Genomic DNA, 20,355 nt, shown 5'->3' on the forward strand with positions numbered 1-20,355 from the left:
GTATGATCCGCTTTAATAGAGATATTGAGTTCTGTAAGACTAAAGAGAGACTAAAGATAATAAAAACTACTTCACCGAAACTGCCTCAGAAATATCTAACTTGGAACTTAGATCATGGAACAAGACGCTGGTTCTCCTTATTTAGAGTAAATCTTCTACCTTTAAATGATCTAATTGTACACTGGTCTCAGAATCTGAAAAATTGAAAAAACTAATTTTTGTGAACTGAGTACCCAGAACTTGTATCATGCTCCGTTTGTTTGTCCGGCACTAGCCTTTCATCGCCGTCGCTGGCTTAGGCCAATGTTTTTACAAAATGGTATTAAGGATGTAGCTTCTGCTTGCAATTTTCTTTTTAATCCTAAAAATGAAGCAGTATGCGTAAAATTGGTTAACTTTTTTAAGGAATTTATGTATATCTTTTAACTGTATATTTCCCAAGTGGGATTTATTTTCTGAATCGTTGACCTATCTAGATGTTTTATCTTCTCCTAATTTCTGAAGGTATTTCGCACTATTGTGTCTTCTACACTAAAGGTTCCGTGTTCATCTAATTTTTAATTTGCAAAATTTGCACATGAATCGGTTGCTTTCTATATGTCAGTTGCATATTTCCGGATATGTCCTGTTCTCTCATTTTCTGCTGCTAATTGTAAACTTTGATCCATGAAGGTGCTCTATGGTGTCCTGGCTGCTACCTATTTGTTACTTCCACAATTCATGATATGATCTGCGCTCTCCTCGTCGACTGCTAAATTTAAAATGTTATCCCCTGATACTGCTGTTTCCTCATGTTGGCTGCTAAATTCAAATTTTTTATTTTTGGATACTGCTATATGTTGAAAAATGTTGTTCTCGGACCGCCTTATCATTTTGTATTTTTATATGGCTTTATTGTATTTTATGTATGAATTGGTATGTATCCTTTTAAGTGGACCTCATTAGATTTCCAAAACTTTAATAAAACATGAATTGAATTGAATTGTATGGTGCGAAGAGTGGTCAGTTTTTGATGATATTTACATATACAGAGACAATGCGGGGTGTCACTATGTTATACACCATGCTTGTTCAATGTCCACTCAGAAGCATAGTTTGACTTAAGTATAAGTGACAACACTGGGAGTACGTCAACCAAGTTAAAGTAAAGCCCCAGGTCTCTTCAGGGTAATATCATTTGTCTAGAACATGAGCATTAAAGAAATATGGCTATTAATGGTTTCTAACTACAGAGGCTTGCTTGTGCTTTCTCTTAGTAACAGACTACATAATGCAGGCGCTGAAATTCCACACTGGAGGCTATCCTCTGAACAATGTGTGATTCCTGGTGTTATTCTATAAATAATAAATACAGACTCATTAATAGGAATACAGAAACATGCAACCTGATGGCAACACATGTAGAAAGATTACTGTTTAAGTGACAGAGAATTGTCCAAAGCTTGTGCATGTATTATAAGGGCTTAGTAGTACCTGCTGCTTTATGATTCTACTCAATCAAGTGTAAGAGCCATATTCCAAACCGACTGCTGTGCTTCCCAAGCATGCTGTACCATACTCTCCATAGTACTGGGGACTCGCTGTGTAGGGCATGTGTCAAAACAAAATTCTATAGAATGTGAACCAACAGCAGGCTGTGGTGGCAATGTACCACCAAGTGAGAGAGTTTAATAATTAGGTCTTGTGAATACTGTAGGAAACTGGGTTTTTGTTGCAGTACCCCATTTTGCCTGGTTTTTGATGAAACTTGAGTGAAGTGTGCTGGGTCGCTGCTAACCAGGTTCCCAGAACCAGTGTTCTTTCCCTAAAAAGGTACAAGTGTTTACCCACTTGGTAAAACCTTTAACACCCTCTGTAAGTCCCAAGAAAATGGTACCCCTGGTACCAAGGGTTTGAGGTACTAAAGAGGGTCCCTAAGGACAGCAGCATTATTTGCTCCACCCTAAGGGACCCCTCATCAAGCACATGCAAGGCTGCCATTGCAGACTACCCCTCTAGGTGCAGACAAACATGAAAGCACAACATAACACATTCCTGTGTGCCATGTCTCCAGAAACTGCATACGATACTTGAAAGTCACCCCCTACAACAGGCCTGACGGCTCTAAAACAGGGTGCTTAGTACTACATGTGAGGGCATCCCGGCATGAGCAGATATGCCCCTGTGCTGGTCAGTTCCATTACTGCCAGTACAAGTGACCTGGGAGGCCATTTTAGAACATGTGCTGGACAGCTACATGATGGTTTCCCTGAAAACAGGGATGTTTGGTATCAAACATCTCATATTGGTAAACCCACACTGATGTCAGTGTTGGATTTATGACTACATGCACTCAGAGAGCAACTTAGAGGTGCCCCCTGAAAATCTACCAGCCTTTGGTTTCCATGTTCACTGGTTTCTACCAGCCTGCCACCTGAGAGCTGTACTGACCTCCTAGGGTGAAATGATTTTGCTCTCAGTAGACCCAGAACAAAAGCCTGTCGAGGAAGAGGGTGTAACGCCCCCTCCCACAGAATGAACTGCCGATTATCCTCCTTGGGACGGCGAGCTTCAACGAAGTTGCCGCCTTTGGAATGCGAATCGGACTCGCCTCAAATTATAGGAAATAAACGGGGTGTTTGGGTGTGAAGCATTTAGAAACTAATTCTCTCTCATTGAGGCAACCCAGGTTTAATCAAATGATGGTCATATTGCATATTTGTTTTGTATTTTGGATAACCGATCACTTAGTTAACGCCACGAGTCCGTTTAATGGGTCTGTGGGCATTTAAACCCTTCTCTTCCATGATGTTCTCTTGAGTACCATAGCTGGGTAGCAGCTCTTGTTCTCTGCAAGTCATTTGTCTGGCCATAAACCCTGGGGGATAAAGGTATTCAAAAGACGGAATTGTTAAACACTCTCTCGCTTGATGCACACCACATCCTGCTACCGGTTCACATTCTATAGAACGTTTTGTTGACACATACCCTGCGCGGCGAGTCTTTGATCCTATGATATGGCATACCTAGGGAGCACAGCAGTCATTTTGGAATAAAACTCTGACACATGATAATGGAGCAGCAGTGACCAACAAGGCTTGATAATACATGTTGGAAGCTTTGAATACATCTTAGTTACCTACACAATCTATCGCAATGTGGTGCTACGGGGTTGCACGTTTTGGTAGTCATAATGAAACTGTATGTATGATTTATAGAATATCACCAGGAATCAAACATGGTTTGGAGGATAGACTGGAGTGCAGAATTTCAATGCCTGAGGTATATAGTCAATTATTTCCCTGACTCAGCACGAGCAATCATCTGTATTTAGAAGACATTAAGGGGCCAATTTCTTAAATTCACAGTTTTAGACAAACGGCGTTGTCCTGAAGAGAACCTTAAGTTGACTCCAACAAGCTCAAAAGGTCGACGTGCCCCCAGGATTGTCTGTCATACTGAAGACAAAATGATACTGAGTGGACATTGAAGAAGCATGGTGTATAACTTTGTGACACCTTATGTTGTCTGTGTATTTGTAAATATCGTCACACGCTGCACACTTTTTGCACCTAGCACCATTTGCTCTAACTAATGACATGTACTGTATTATCAGGGTACCAGAGCGCTTTAAATCAAATATCAATGCAGTCAACACAATAAAGTAACAGTAAAAACTCAGTTCAAACATAGTGAGTAATAATAATAAGCATATTGAATCGTGACGAATCTAGTTCAGGGAGGGGTGACAAAGGAGTGAGACAGGTGGTAGTTGAAGTGGTGGCCTTCTAATCGAGATGATTGTATGTTGCAATGTGCGAGATTCTATGTTGAGCGTCAGCTATCCGTTCAGACGAGTTCTGTTGAGAAATAAGTCTTTGAGCTGGCTTTTGAATTTCGGAAAGGATGGGTTAGTCCGGATATGGACTTTGGGCGCCTTTCCAGAGAAGGAGCATGATAAGGCTTTTTTTAGAAGAATGAGAAGTAGCAGATTGGTACTCCTGAGGTTCCTTTTCTGGCCTGCTTTGATGAGTTTGGAGGCTCGGGAACGCCGATTTAACAGTATGTAGGGCTTTGTGTGTAAGACCGGCCGTTCCGAAGCTGGCGAGCATTTCGATTGGGAGCCATTTAACTTCTCTGAGAGCAGGAGAGATGTGTTCGTATACTCTTAGTGACCATCCTGGCTGCTGCATTTAGAGTTGCTCTGAGGGGAACTAAGTGAGATTTTGCTGTGCCTGTGTGGGTTGCATTCCAGTAGTCCATTCTGGACAATACCAGGGATTGAGTAGCTTGTTTGAGGTCAATGGGAGGGATGAAGGGTTTTATTTTGTTGAGCCGTTTTAGGTTGAGAAAAGCGCTCGTAGCGTTGTTCTTGATGTGTTTACCCATGTCTAAGTTTGGGTCCAGAGTGATTCCCAGCGATTTTACGGTGTCTGCCGGGGTGAGACTGCAATTGAGAGCATCATGGTTTTTAGCCATTATGTGATTTGGGGGGGTCCGCTCCTTGTTGGTGATGACAAGAATTTCCGTCTTATCTTGGTTTAGTTTCAAGTGGTTGAGGGCTAGCCAGTTTGGGACTGCTTTTAGGGTGACAATTAGACTCTGAATATTGTTAAAGGAGGTAGGTTCTAAGTAGATCGGAGTGTCTTCAGCATATAGGTGGAAAAGGATGTTGGCTTTTTTGAGAATATTGGTGAGGGGCTCCATGCATATGTTGAACAGTGATGGGGAGAGAACTGATTCTTGTGGTAGACCCCTGCTTACGGGGAGTAGGTCGGACATGCAGTTGTTCATTTTTATTCTTTGGATGCAGTTTTGCAGAAAGGAAGTAAACCACTGTAAGACCACCTCTTCTGCTCCTACCCTTTCTCGCAGTGCACTGATGAGCATCTATGATTAAGTGATATATTACCTTACCCCATTATGATTGCATGTCTTGGGTGGGTAGATCTCTGGATAAATCGAATCCACTGGACCATCATACTAGATGTAAGTATTCCACTCGGGTTCTGGTCTGGGTAAAAGGGTCAGCCCTAGCAGCAGCATCACTGGGTTGCATTTTTGCCATAGACTGCCTCACAAAGAGGCAGAAGTAGTAGGGGCTGACTAGATGAGGCAAAACAGAGCTTTTCAAAACAAATAGAGTAGAAGTGGGATCCCAGAAGTTGTGAAACTGGAAATATTAAGGATTTTAGTTATTTGGGAAATTTCCATTGCACAAAAGACAGGAACCGGATTTGTAATCCTTCTATGAGTAACCTAACAAGATTTTACAATGCTTGAATGTAGCAAATTGACACCCCACATACAAACACAAATCAACTTAGCCTATACTAGATGTATTTTACATTTCATAGCTGCTAAAACATTTAACACTCAGCATGTCTAAAGGAATACTGTGCGCCAGTGTGAGAAAGTGCCATCTTTCTTGCATTGGTATGCCCCCACTTTTTGCTGAACTGCTGATTTGCTTTGACTGAGTGTGCCCTGGGCTCCTGCCAACCAGGTACCCAGGGCCTGTGTTCCTTCCCTAAAGCTGTATTGAAACAAAACCCAATTGGCATCTCTGGCCACCTATTAGCACCTAGTAAAAGGTACCCTAGGTGCCCAGGGCCTGGTGACCAAAGAAGACCCCTAAGGGCTGCAGTACTTATTGTGCCACCCTTAGGGGCCCTGTACACCCGGATACCCACACACTGCCTTTGCCGGCTGAGTGTCTAGGTACAGAATGCACATCCTGGGTGAGATGCTAGGTCTCCTCCCCCAGGATGGGCAGGGGGAAGCTTCAAAGGCTTGCCGCCTCTGTGAGCTTCTCCAACAGGCCCCCACCAGTTCCAACCCCCACTCTGGCGGGAAGACAGGCGAGAAACCCCACGTCAGGAAGAGGAGACCTCAGGTGGGAGAGGCGAGGTGAAGGACGACCCCGAGCTCCAGCCATCTTGAAGATGGGGAGCCCTGCCCAATCACAGCTAGGCTCCTGCCCCCCTCCCACAGGAGAGGAGCAGGCTAGGGGGTGTACCCACCCCAGGGCAGGGACCTATTGGTCCCTGCCCTTGCCCTACCTGTAACACCCCTGAATTTAGTATTTAGGGGCACCCTGAACCTTCCATCCTCAGATCCTGATAAGACAAGAAGATCAAGAAGAAGACCCGCTGTGCAACTGCTAACAGGACGACACCCACTGACTTGTCCCCAGCCCTACCGGCCTGTCGATCTTGGAACCTGCTCCTGCTTAATCCCGGCGACTCCTGCGGACAGCAACCTTGGGACACCCGGAGGACCTGCCTGCCTTGACCCTCTTAAAGACTGGGACTCCCATAAGCAGAGGCTCTGCTTCAACAACCAACCCCTGGTGCCAGCCACGAAGCTCAAGACCTAACCACTCTGCACCCGCTGAGCCCGTCCCGTGCCAGAGTGATCCAAGACCACAAGGACGTCCCCCCGGCGACTGGGACCCAAAGTCCAGTGCCCAAAGACCCTCCTTGACAAACTAGACGACGCCTGCAGCCTCAGAACCAGGGACCTCTCCAACCGCGACCAGCCGAGGGTAAGATTTTCCGACACCCAAAGACACCCCTGCACCCGGTGCCCTGCGACCCCCTGTGCCTCCCTTTGGGGTACCTACCTCTTCACCAGGATCACAACTTACCTCTCGAAGTGGTGGTCGCACCTGAAGAATCACCGTCCCGAGTCTCCAGCCTTTGTTCCTTTTTTACCTTTCCCATTAAATAACATTGAGGGCCCGAAGGCTCAAAGGCACCCTGCACCCAGCCGCCCGAGTGCCCCTGGCAGCGCAACCTGTGCCCTATCCTACTTCCCCATTTGCCCTGAGCAAGTGACCAGGAGCCCAGCTCCCACAACCGCGTGGCCTGCTAGCCAGCAGCCACCAACTGGAGGCCCCCTGCCCCTCATTGGATAACATTGGGCCTAACTACCGCTGCACCCAGCCGCCCCTGTGCCGCTGAGGGTGAACCAACTGTACCTACCCGACCCTGGGGGACCCCCGAGTCTATGCCCAGAACCCTAACTTCCCCAGCCAAGTACTCACCTGGAAACCGGTAACTCACTTACCTGCCATTGGATAACATTGACTGGTTTGACTCGAAAAATCTTTTAAGTGTGAAGTTTTGAAAACTTAAAACATTCCCATAAAATCAACTGAATTCCGAAGTACTCACCTGTGATCAGGAGAGAAGCCAGTACTACATCTTGTAGCCCAGTACTGAACCGCAAAAGTAATCCTAGTCGGGTTTACTAGTAACTTGAATTTTCTCCCTAGGAATTCATTGTGCTTTCCTGTAAAATTTCTTTTTAGAGTCTACTTTGAAAACTTGAAATATTCTTTAAAAATGGTACTAAATACTGAAACGTAATTACTTACCTGTTTTAAGTTGAGACCCCAGTGCTGGACCTAGGAGCCCAGTACTGGATTACAAAACTAACAAGATCTTATTTTAACTGCAACCTGAATTGTCTTTGGATAACATTGCCAGTTTTTCATTGAAAAGTTTCCAAGTGTAAACTTTTACAATTGCTTTATATTCCTTACAAATCACTGCAATAACAAAAACGTTTTTACTAAACTGTTTTCAGCTTAGATCCCAGGACTGAATCTAGGGTCCAATCCTGGAACTACCAGAGTACTCTACAAAGTAATCAGCTGTATTTATATAGAAAAACCCATTGAGCTCAATGCTAAATTGTGTTTAGAATTGTGTTGCCTACTGCAACCCCTGTACCTATTGTGTTTACAACATTTCTTGCCTTTCTGCAAAGTACTCATCTGAGACCTTTCATATTGAGAACAGTACATTTTTGATACCTGTTGGTTCTAAAAATAAAACAACTATATCTTTGATATAAAAACAATTGGCCTGGAGTTCAGTCTTTGAGTGTGTGAAACCTTTTGCTGAGTGGGTACAACAAATGCTTTACACTGTCCTCTGGTACTGCCTAACTGCTCGACCAAGCTACCACTTTAGAGAGTAAGGTCACACCTGGCTTTAACCTCGGTTATACCTCTGGGGTTTGTGGACTCTATACACCCTGTACCATATTTTGGTCCAGGATATATAAAGCCACTTTCTCACAGCCAGTTAGATCAACTTGGTTGGAAACGAATAGTTTCTTACCTGTTGGTGTAGTTTTGCAGCTTGAAGAACTTTCTGGATTCACTATGCTGTGCATTATTCCGCGGTCTAGTGGTTGGGTCCGGAATCGTAGTCTTTTCCTTCCTTTTTTTTTTTCGTAGCCCGGGTGGCCGTTGACGTCCCACCTTCTGGTGTACTTCCTGTGACGTTGGCACGCTTCCTGCGGAAGCTCCCACCTTTGTGCGCCATCTTCGCATTCTTTTTTCTTGTTTTTGTGTTATGTTCGTGAATCCTTTGGCAATGTTTTCAAGTTCTTCCTTATAGTAAATGAATTTTCACTTTGTCTCTTAAATTGTCTGTCTGTATTTTTTCCTCGTCTTTCCACCTTCTTCTCCTGCCTCATCTTTCTGGCGGAGGTGGGTGGGTTCACTAGTGAATCCAGAAAGATATTCAAGCTGCAAAACTACACTGACCGGTAAGAAACTATTCGTTTTGCAGCATTAATCTTTCTGGATTCACTATGCTGTGCATAGACTTTGTAGCGGTTTGTTATGTTTGTGGCGGCTGGGTGGAAGATGAGCGTTGGATGTTGAATATATGTTGAAGCACTTTCTGTCCTACTTGTGCTTCCTTGTTCATTTGTATATCCACGCAGTAGTGCTTAGTGAATGTGTGCACCGAAGCCCATGTTGCCGCCAGGCATATGTCTTGAACGGGTGTGTTAGCCAGGAAGGCTATTGTTGCTCCCTTTTTCCTGGTAAAGTGGGCTTGTGCCCCCTCTGCTAGTTCTCGACCTGCCTGCTTATGGCAGAATTGTATCGTTTGTGCGATCCACCTTGCGATGGTCCCCTTTGTTACTGGTCTACCCAGGAAACTGCTTTAAAGGACACAAAGAACTGTTTTGTTTTCCTGTGCTCTTTAGTTCTTTCCATGTAATGCATTACTGCGCTTGTGGATGGTATTTGTATTGTCTGGTTCATGTGAAACCTTGACACCACCTTTGGCATAAAGTGTGTGTCCGTCCTCATCACCACTCTGTCATTGTGTATTTGAATAAAAGGTTCTTGTGGCGTTAGTGCTTGCAGTTCGCTTACCCTGCGAAGTGAGGTGATTGCAACTAGAAAGGCTGTCTTCATTGTGAGCATCTGTATCAGTGGTATTGGGGGAAAAGCGTAGGCAAATGTTTGACCAGCTTATCCATAGGGCATTCCCTTGGGATTGTTCCCCTGGTTGCCTGGATGAGAAGTATCGGCAGTTTGCATTCTGGTGTGTTGCAAATAGGTCTATTGTTGGCGTCCCCCACGTCTTGAATAGCCTTTGTGTTTCTTGTGCATTGAACTCCCACTCGTGAGATGCTAATGTCTGTCTGCTGAGCCAGTCTGCCTCCATGTTGTCCTTTCCTGGTAGGTGTATAGCTAGGAGGTCTATCTTGATATGTCCTGTGCTAGGTTGGACAGTGCGACTGATTGTGTTCCTCCCCGTTTGTTGATGTAGAACATCGTTGTGGTGTTGTCGGTTTGTATCAACACTCTTTGCCTGTACAGTTGCTTCTGGAAGGCTTTTAGTGCTAGGAACACAGTCTTCAGATCCATGTAGTTGATGTGCTTGATCGCATCTGTTGGAGTCCACAGGCCCCGCACCTTGAGTTGGTTCATGTGTGCTTCCCATCCCTTCTGGGATGCGTCTGTGGTGATGGTCACTGTTGGGTTTGGTGGTGTTAAAGGCTTCCCCCTTGTTATGTTCTCCTTGTTCCACCACGCTAACTCCTCTTGCACTATGTGCGTTACAACCACTAGATCTTCCCAACTCCCTGTAGCTTGTGACCATTGTTGTTGCAGCCATTCCTGGAATGGTCTCATGTGGAGTCATATATTGCGGACTAGGTGTATGCAGGACGCCATCATCCCCATGATCTTGCTCACTGTCAGAGCTCGCCCCTTCTGGTACTGACGTGTCTCCTTCAGCAGGGCAAGTGTTCTCTTGTTGCTGGGGAACACTTTGCTCTGTATGGTGTTGATCTGTGCTCCTAGGAAGATCTTCACTTGTTCTGGTTCCATTGAGTATTTTCCCCAATTTATTGAGAATTCCAGTTCTGTTAGCGTCTCGGTGATCCACTGTGCATATTCTTTGCATTGTTTGTAGGAACTTGCTTTTATTAGCCAGTTGTCGAGGCAGGGGTATACATGAATTCCTTCCCTCCTCAGGTGCGCTGCCACGGCTACGAGGCACTTGGTGAAGACCCTTGGTGCATATTTTAGTCCGAAGGCCAGGGCAGCGAACTGGTAATGTGCATTTTGTCGATGGCAAATCTCAGTAGATGTTTGTGCTGCCTGTTCATGGGAATGTGTAGGTAGGCGCCTTGTAGGTCTATGCTGGACAAAGTCTCCGTCCCTTATCTGAGGGATGACTTCTTGAAGAGATGTAATTTTGAATTTTTGTGTTTTTATGTATTGGTTCAGGAACCGTAGGTCCAGGATGGTCTTAACGTTTCGTCCACCTTTGGTATGAGGAAGTAGTTAAGTACACTCCTTTGTTTCTTTCTTTGGATGGCACTGCTTCTATGTCCCCTTTGTGGAGGAGTTCCTGTGCTTCCTCTATAAGTAGCGCTAGTTCTTTTCCTGAGCGCGCTTTCTTTTTTGGTTTACTGTTTGGTGGTTTCTTTTCCAGTTCTATGCAGTATCCGAACTGTAAGATGTTCAGTATCCATTTGTCGGTTTGTATTTTCCTACCATTCCTGGAAAAAGTGTTTTAGTCTTTGTTCTTTAGTCCGTGTAACCCTTTTTTCTTGACTTTGTTGTGCCCCTCCCATAAAGGTGTTGTGGGGGTGGGCACACTTGGTGGTGCGGAGTCACTTTGAGGTGGGTTGTTGGCCCCTCGTTTGCCCTCGTCCATTCGACCTCCCGCAAAAGGTCTGGCCCGAGGCTGGTATTGCCAGGTTTGTTTCTGCTGGCCCTCCTGTGCTTGGTTGTCGCCTTGGTAGGTCTGCTGGAATGTCTGATGTGACGTTCCTGGCTGGTTTCCCCCTCTTCCGTTTGGCCTCCGTGTCGGGGGGCCTCTTTTCATTCCTCTGAATTGCAAGACCCCCATGGATCTTGCAGTTTCATTTTTCAGTTGGGTGAGTTTCTCATCCACTGGTGCTCCGAACAGGGTTTCTCCATTGAAGGGGGTGTTCAGAATGTTATTTTGTACTTCCGGCTTGAAGCCTGAAATCCTCAGCCAGGCATGCCTTCTCTCTGTAACTCCGATCATCATGAGCCTGCTGGATGGGTCTGCCGCATCCAGGGCCGATTTCAGGCATGAGTTAGCTATAATATTGCCTTCCTCCACCAGGTGCGTTGCTCTCTGTTGGTATTGCTCAGGGAGGTGTTTGTGCAGATGTCCGACCTCGTCCCAATGCTGGTACGTATGTTTGTTGAGTAGGGCATTAGAGTTGGCAATGCGCCAGTGTTCTGCTGCATTCCTCTCCATTTTCCTTCCAGTGAGGTCTATCCTCTTACTTTCTTTGTCTGGTGGTGGGCCTGAGTTTATGAGAACATTGCCCTCTTTCTGGCTGTTGCTGCAATGATGGAGTCAGCCGTGACGGATCCCTGGATGTAGGGAGGGTCCTTAGAGGAGTGCTTGTATTTCTTCTCTGCCCTAGGTGTGACAGACCTGCAGCTTGCTGGTCCAGCTCCCCTGGTCCAGGACACTTGGTAGCATGGGGAGGAATTGACTCCTGGTTTGACTGGGGAGCAGGGTCTCTAAGAGGAAGCAGGCTTTTGGTTTTTCTTCCTCCAGTTTCACTCCATAAGCTGTTGCCACGTTCCTGATGACCATGTTGTAGATATCAATGTCATCTGGCGGCGAAGGCCTCGAAGGATACGTCTCCAGGGCCTCTTCTGAGCTTTTGGCATCGAGGTCCTGCCAATCCAGGTCCTGCGCCACCGAGGATGCAGAGTCCAAACTCGTGCGCTGGTCTTCCTCTTCATAGTATAGGCTGTTTTCCTATTGGTGTTCTTGGGGCTCTGGAGTTATCGGTGGCTCTTCGGCGTCAAACTCCTCCTCCTCGACGATCGTTGTCACCAGCTTCGACGGGATGATGAACCTCTCCATCCGTTCGTCGAATTCTCTTTTCCTTTCCAGGATGTTATCCATTTCAGCCTCAAGCCTTTTCTTTTTCCATTCCATCTCGGCGGCCTGTTTGGCGTCGAGTGTTTCGGACAATCTCTTCGACGTAGACGTTGACTTTGAAGTAGCCTTCAGGTCCTTTTCCTTCGGCGTCGAGCGCTCCTTTTCAGGGATGTGCTTCGACGAACCTAGGCTTTTCTTGTGTTTCGCCGTCTGGGAGTCCTTTCCGAAGGATCCGCTGGGCTGTTTGTCCCTGGATGCAGCTGCGGCCGTCGAGATTTTCGGCGCCAGTGCTCCTTTTGTGGACTTAGACTCTGTTTTTCGAGAGTCTGACTCAGGCGTTCGAGAGTCTGCCAGGGGTTTTAGCGGTCAACATCTCTATCTCTTTTGTAGTTTTCTTATCGGTCTCTACGACCGTGAAGTCATCTGGTCCCTCGGCGATGTTGTCCTCTTCGTCACTGGAGAGGGCCAGGTCCCGAAGCGACGGAGGTTGGCCTTTTCCTTGCATGCCGAGGTTGGCTATCCTCTGCCTCTCTCTAATCCTGAGAGTCTTCGGGGTGAAGACTAGGCAGGCGTTGCAATCCTGGCTTTCACGGTCGAACAGCAGGCAGAGGTTGCAAACCGGGTGCTGGTCCTTCTGCGTGTATTTGTGGTGGCAATTGCGGCACAATTTGAACGGATTCTTGTCCATTCCTGCGCTCAGGGGGCCCCCTGTGTGTGCATTCTCCGTTGGACGTCAAAGTCTTTGATGTTCTCCTCCTTCTTCGTCGTCCCGGCTCAGTGGTCTTGTTCCTAGATATATTCTCCAATCTTTTTTGGTAGAATTCAGTCTTTTCCTTCTTCTTTTCTCCAAAAACTCTGGAACCTCTTGGTGACGATCCAGACCCAACGGTGGAAAAAAAATAATCTGAAGATGGCGCCCAAAGGTGGGAACTTCCGCAGGAAGCATGCCGACATCACAGGAAGTACACCAGAAACCAGAAGGTGGGACGTCGACGCCCAACTGGGCTATGAAAGAGAAAAAAAAAAAACTACGATTCTGGACCCAACCACTGGACCACAGAATAATGCACCGCATAGTGAATCCGGAAAGATTCCCGCTGCAAAATTATCATTTATCACATGGGCTGGGTACATCACATTAACAAACCAACAAAACAAAAAATACTAACTAACCCAGACGTACACAGGCATCAAAGATCTGGGGGTAATTTGGGGTAACAACTGTTAAGATTATTACCTGAAAACATGTTTGCAGAAGTTGGCAAAGTCTTTCTGGTTCAGACAACTCCAGACTGATAGCCTTGCTGAGACCTAAAAATGAAAACACAAATCAAAACAAACCTGTGAGAATATATTGTACTCAATATAATATTTCTTACCAGAAGGATTAAAATGAAATTGACAGACCCAACTGAGTTTCATGTTTTTGGATCAAAATACAAAGGTCTGTCATTTAACAAATGATTATATGAGGTTCACAGCAATGATCTAATACTGTACAGTGGACCAGTACTTTGGGCTTTTTATGCAAGGGCATCGTGCCTGTACCCAAATATATATGTTAATGAACAAAAAAAATGCTCTTTCATCATGCCTGGAACTTGAGTTCACTTGCTCAGTTTCTAAAAATGTCAAAACGTTTGTTTTTGTCTTATTTTCATCCAGTTGTTCTAGTTCACATAGGTCCCCTGTGGTTTGAATGACTAGCATAAATAACTGATGATGACTAGTCTAGGATAAATACAGAGTCAAATGCAAAAACACCTATGAATTATTTTCAAATCCTAAGCATTTTATAACAAAACAAAGATTTTCATTAAAAGAAAACTATTTCAAAAAAGATTTGGAATGTTTTAGCCTATGACTAGCAGAAGCAACAAGGAAACATACAAAATGCAGCAAACAGGAGAGACATCTGGAGTCATATAGGAAGCGCAAGTTCAGATATTCATTATTACAAAGAAAAATGAGCGATGGACTCAATGTTATCACTGAAGTTCCCACAGAGATAAAATTTGGATCTTAAAAGGGAAATCAGATTGTATAAGTAAGGAAACTCCACCTATGTATATTTTAAAGAGCATATCGATTGCCACTCTCTAGATCCTATGCTTAAGTCGCCACGCAACGCTAACGGGGCTGTTACGGAGACAAGAAATCAAAGCAGATCAAGTTTCCCACCTTGCTAAAGCTGATGTTATCCAATAAGTCAGTAAAATAGACCTATTTATCAGAATACCAGTGGCAGGATTTCCGTAGCTCTGTCCGACATCTCCAGTTGGTAGCAATGCATGCGCACCTGTGGAAAAGCACTACACCCTCGTAATGTATCTGCTATTTCTAGAAAATACTTGCTTTGTATGACCAGGTGACTCTTTTGGATTGTTTAAGGATCTGCATTATCACATCCAGCACCGTCCAATAGAAGGAAATATACTCAGGAATGCAATAAGTTTTTATTTAATTCTACTTCCTCACTGTGCATTCCTAGTGTAGTTCAGCGTTGTAAGCTTCTCATCTCTATTACTTTCCCCCAAATATTGCTGCATCGGAGTCTGTAGTTTCTTGCAAGTATCAGCCATGGACTTCAATTGTATGGCAACCATATTCTGCTCGGCTTTTCTCCTGCACTCCTCCACTGCTTCCCAGTCTCACAGGCGCGTTTGTCAATCCTCTGGAGGGTTATGGTACCATGAGACTAGAGAATATAATGAATATACTGTTCCTGCCTTGTGAACGGGCACACCCAATTAATTTAATGTGTGATCTGGAGCAGGTCTCGGAAAAACGTACTAGTTTTAGAAAACAAATGCAGATGGCAATGGCAGCATGATAAAAACAGATGTAACATGTTTGTGCAAGTTGATATGTCAAAACAAGCGAGAAGTCACATTCTGCTCTGTAGAGTTCACCTGGCCAAGTACATCCATAAGCTCTAAACAAGTGTTCTTGTTTTGAGAAATATAGTTAGGCATGGATAGCCATTTGAATCAATCCTATAAAATTAGGTTAATAAAAAATAGTCACAAAAAAGTTGTATTGAAAAAGGTGGGAGTTTAAAATAATTCCTGTGACTGCAGAGTATATATGAATGACAAATAAGGAGTTTGCAATAAGTCCACAGATAACTGAAAAATATTTAAGCAAAAATTGTTTATAAAATGTGGACTATACTACAACAATTCGCAATGCACAGTTTTAATTTGATTTAAACATGGGCTCAAGTTTCCAAACCAGATGCTATCTTAACTCCTGACACACTGTTTATGTAGTTCCATAAGACATTTCCTGCACTGAAATTCTGTTCAGGCTTTTTCTTTCCACAATCAAGCTAATTGGCAAGTTAAAAAGTGGTTCCATGTGAACATACATTCCAGACCTGAATAGTCAAAAGTCTATTGAGGAGTTGAATAGCTTGAGTTTTTGTTAAATCCAACAAGAAGAGCAATTACTGCCCTTGTATGGACACATCATTTGCCTTTGAGGAATAATAGACAGTATCTTTTTTAATCTCCAGTATTCGTAAGCCGTATTTACCAGGATAACCAATCTTGAAACCGAGGAGTATTGCACCACATAGTTTTGCATTGCATTGAAATAATCACGGTACTTGCCTGTGTTGTCGCAGCGCATAGGGGGCAAAGATCTTCGGGAGTTATTCCCTTTCATACTGGATCGCCGCCAAGACCGTCTCCTTCTGTCTGGGCTGAACGAGAGTGGCACGGGGCTAGTGCTACATCTTTTCTTGGGACTGGGCTTCAAAGGGGATATCTTCTGGGGACTTAGATGGTCGATGCTGCTCACTTTAGAAACAGGGCTGGCATGGTTTTTGTCCCCCTGATCGGTTCCCGTCTTTTCTCTAGGACTTGAAGGTACACTGCCAGTCTTGACAGGGCTTTTTGTTCTTTGAGATGAACTGCCCGACGTCTCCATCTTCTCAATCGGCATTTCTAAAGGAAAAAGAACACAAAGTATTGCTACCAACCCAGTGTGAGTATTAATGTATTTTGAACTACCAAAGATAATTCCGTTACTATATTATGCATTGCTGAGGCAGTTCAAAGTACATACGCCGTATGGGGTTCATTAATGTGTTCTGATATTATGATTGAAGATATCATTCACCAAAGTACCTATGCATTAGCAAAATGTAGATTTTCCCCAACCTTGATGGTCAGAAAATCGGGATTTTATTAAAGACACGGAGGCTAATATTATTGCAATCTTCCTTTATTAGCATACCACAGCCACTTTATAACTTATAACGTTGTAACAACAAGAAATTCCAACCTAATAAAAGGCCAGAACACTCATAACTCTTCCTTCTTCATTTGCTGGCTACATCTCAATATGAGGACTGTACCCAAAAATAACGGCAGAAGTAAACATTGAAGCTTGTAGATTCCAATGAAGAAGGCCCAAGCCCAGAATAATATACTCTAAAAGGTAGCTAAAAACTGATATCACTGTGATGTTAAATAATTACAGTTACATTTTGCATGTATGTGGCTCATCGGTGTAATAGAAATGAAATATCACGAGTAGTAAAAAGCAAGAATCACAAAGTAATTAATCTCCAGGTAACAGTGAGAATGTTACGTATGGACAGTCCTTTAATTGTAATGTGCATTAGAAATAGTTAATTATTCATGGTCACTTACCCACCACACAGCTTCTGATAGCCCTTTATAAAAGACAGAGACAGTACTCTGTGTAGGCAGAGGTTGACCAAGATACATTCATGAAGGAAATTATGTAGTTATATTTAAAAAAAACTCTACAGCTGTGGAGAGCTTACATGATTGCAATAAAAAAGCAGTCAATATGGGGGAAAAAAACGTTGCATTGACTTGTGCACCAATGCATGTTCTCCTAGTCTACTTACATAATGCTGAGCATACTGCGACACAGCCAATATGGCTATTTTGTGATCAGGGATAATCATTTTGATGTGTTGAAGATGACAACTGGATTATCTGACCAAAATGTTATCAACAGACATAACTGAGACAATTTAAGAATTTAACTGTCCCTGGGTACAACATTTGCAATGTAAAATGATCTCAGATGCAAGTTTGAAAACCAAAATTAAATAGTCGTTATTGAGAGAAAAAGGCATGGGACAAGAAGTAAAAAAGCTAAAGATCTGGCCATATTTAAGATTCTAGGCAGGGAATATTTCCCGAATCTCAACTGCAGAGCAGCAGGCTCCATGGGTGGAGCAAACAATTATAGGACTTTAACAAAATGCTCTAGGAGCGATAATAATTTAACATTGCAGGCCTCTAGTAGAGCATGTTGGAATAGATTACAAAATTGAAAATCCAGTTATGGATTTAAGCTTCACACAACTGCTAGACTATAAACAAAGTTGAGCTAATGATTATCCCAGTGTAGGAATTAATATTTCCAAATTTGCAAGAAAGGGATAGAATCCTGCCAATGCCTGTAGATTACATTAAGGACGTGATGGCCTCCCTCACAAGCAGAGACAGGGAGCATCAGCCTTTAAATGACATGCTAGAGGAGGCTGGATTCCACACCAAGAGTACAAAATAGCTCGTCTACCAGAACACTTTTTTCCAACTGCCTTCTTTCGGCTGATTTGTCTGACCTCATGTTGAAACTATTTCTTCAATTCCTTTAGGGAGGCTTAATTCATGAGCAGATACGGGTATAGTCAACCTATTTCATACCTTGGGAATCTCTGTCACTGCTGGCTACCAGCTCAGCTCCAAGGTCAAAACACTGCTAAAGGGTTTCGCTCTAAAGTCAGACTCTAGAATATACGGTGTTGCTTCATGTTCCCATTCCAGTGATTGTATCTTTGTCTTCCTAGTTTACTTTCCTTGTGACCCGCACAATCGTGAGCAAAAATTGGAACTCAAATTCCCATCGATAAATATCAAATTTCATAGATGATGTTTATAGGCAATGAAAACTACTGAAAGCAGGTCATTTGTTCCCAAGCAGTAATAGATAGAGAGCACATCTTGCTTCTGATGTTGGTCTATATTCCTTAACATCATCTTTCAGACCAAATTTTCAGAAAATTCTAATAGCCCCGTTTTTACCCAAATAATCTGCAGTCGCTCAGTTGTGGCGTAAATCAATATAGATCCTGTGGTCTGTTAACAGCTTTTGACATCTTCAAAGTCACACTGCTAGCATGTAGGCACAATTCTTGGCATGTTAATGCCCTGATATAACCTCAACTTTGAACAAACAAACAGGTATATTGCTTTCTGAGAATGTGCATAATTAAAAATTGCACACAAGAGGCTGAATCTTTACATGTCTACCTACTCCAGCTGGCAGACAAACAGATCACCACAAGCTTCAAATGAATGAAGGGGGCACGTTTCTTGTTGAGTCCAATAACTATAAATATGTTCAAACAAAAGTGTCAGTTAATTAACTAAATAAAAATATTCCTGCAAAGGCACAACAGAGATGTCGAAAATTCACATAACATAATACAGATTTTTATATACCTTGAAGAAAAGTAAAGAATAGTGTGGTAGATATGTCTTTCTTTACTATTTATTATAGAATTAGAACGTGTGGTGTCATTTTAGTATCGTCGCATCATTTTAGAATTTTTATCTGTAATGTGGAACTTGCTGTGGCATGAGATTGGAGTTTGAATGTCAGAGAAGCGGTTAGAGTTGATCTGGCAGGATGCTTGGGCTTGTGCACCAGTGGGTCTTTCTTCGGCACTGAAATAAACAAGTATTTTATTTATCTGAGGCTCCCTCGATTCTTTACAATGGCGACGAGGTCCTTTTAACTTTGTGCCGACCCACTGTGCCGAATTTTGATATTTTCTGATTTGTGAAGAAGGATTTACTTGCTACTTACACGGATACTGCGTGATTGTCTTCAGCCTGTCCCCTTCAGCATGTCTGTGTTTCTCCTGCAACAGTACTTTCTTGTGAGGAATTCAAGGTATTGATATTTACATTATTTAAATACGGAGAGCTGTTTCTCGCTCGTGAGTCTGCTCGCGCTTGATATGGAGTACACGCTCTGTGCTCCTCAAGCAAGAGATCCTGTGGCGTCTGACTGACTACGGTTGCTTAGCGAGCGCTTGGTCCTTCTCGCTCTAGCTATTGTGACACGTCAATAACGGCCATATTTGAAGGACGTTTTGACGCGCACTGACGCAACGTATCGGTCATATTGGATTCGTGATACAGAGTCAAACTATATGGAGCTTTATTGGTATCAGCTGATTTACGAGCTGTATTACTTCTACATGAATTTAACCGGCTTCGCTTCGATTTTGAGCTCATTTCTAATTTTGCGAGTTCAGTGATTCGCACACTTCTTCCAAGTAAAATTTTTAAAAAATTGAGATTGAGAGAAGATGACCTAGCTGCAACACAGTACATCGACTTTACTACAGTTTGCACACTTCATTTATTATTGTGCATACCTTTTCTGTGTGAATTTCTACTACAGTGATATGCACACTATTCTACTTTTCAAGTGCATATTAATTTAGGATTTCTGCAACAGTGATATGCACACTGCTCTCTCTATTCATCAAGTGCATATTCATATAGGATTTCGGCAACAGTCATATGCACACTTTTCTACTTTTCAAGTGCCTATTTCTTCTACTGTGATTTTTATTCATTTATTGTTTTTATTTCGTTTTTTTGTTTTACCAAATTTTAATATAGCATCTTCTCAAATTTGTAACCAATCCACAGTATTTTTGCAGATACCAGGTAAACCCAAATTGCGGATGAAGAAGTGGTTTGAAACTTTCGAAAAATATATAGTAGCCATTGATGGTAAAAAAAATTCAGCTGAGAGAAAAAAAGCCATTCTTTTTAGTTATCTTGGCACAGAAGCCATTGAGATTTTTAAAAACCTTGTACCCATTGCGCCACTAAGTGATGGAGAAGATGGATGGAATGTATTGAGAAACAATTTGAAGATGAACCTAATGTAATGATTGAGAGACATGCGTTTCATAAGAGGAAACAGTAATCTGATGAAACTGTTGAAGAATATGTGGCAGTTTTTTGGGTTTTAGCTGCAAACAATGAGTTTGGAGGAATGTTGATCTTTCCATTAGAAATCAATTTGTGTTTAATTGTGAGTCAAAAAAAATACAAGAGAGGCTTCTTGCGTGTCTTAATCCTACTTTAGCTGAAGTTGTAGA

At 43.2% G+C, this 20,355-nt stretch overlaps 1 protein-coding gene across 4 annotated transcripts in view; it reads right to left on the reverse strand.

Moving 5' to 3' along the window:
- DSN1 (DSN1 component of MIS12 kinetochore complex) overlaps nucleotides 1-20,355 on the reverse strand; it is a 341,302-nt gene that overhangs the window by 224,994 nt on the left and 95,953 nt on the right. For all 4 annotated transcript variants that reach the window (XM_086961432.1, XM_086961414.1, XM_086961423.1 and 1 more), the window contains 2 exons: nucleotides 15,794-16,129; nucleotides 13,417-13,490 (listed from right to left, as the gene is read on the reverse strand). In XM_086961432.1, coding sequence (XP_086817558.1) covers nucleotides 13,417-13,490; nucleotides 15,794-16,129 — 410 coding nt within the window. The remainder of the gene's footprint in view (nucleotides 1-13,416; nucleotides 13,491-15,793; nucleotides 16,130-20,355) is intronic.

This window comes from Lissotriton vulgaris, chromosome 1_1, assembly GCF_964263255.1.
Source record: "Lissotriton vulgaris chromosome 1_1, aLisVul1.2, whole genome shotgun sequence".
NCBI lineage: Eukaryota > Metazoa > Chordata > Amphibia > Caudata > Salamandridae > Lissotriton > Lissotriton vulgaris.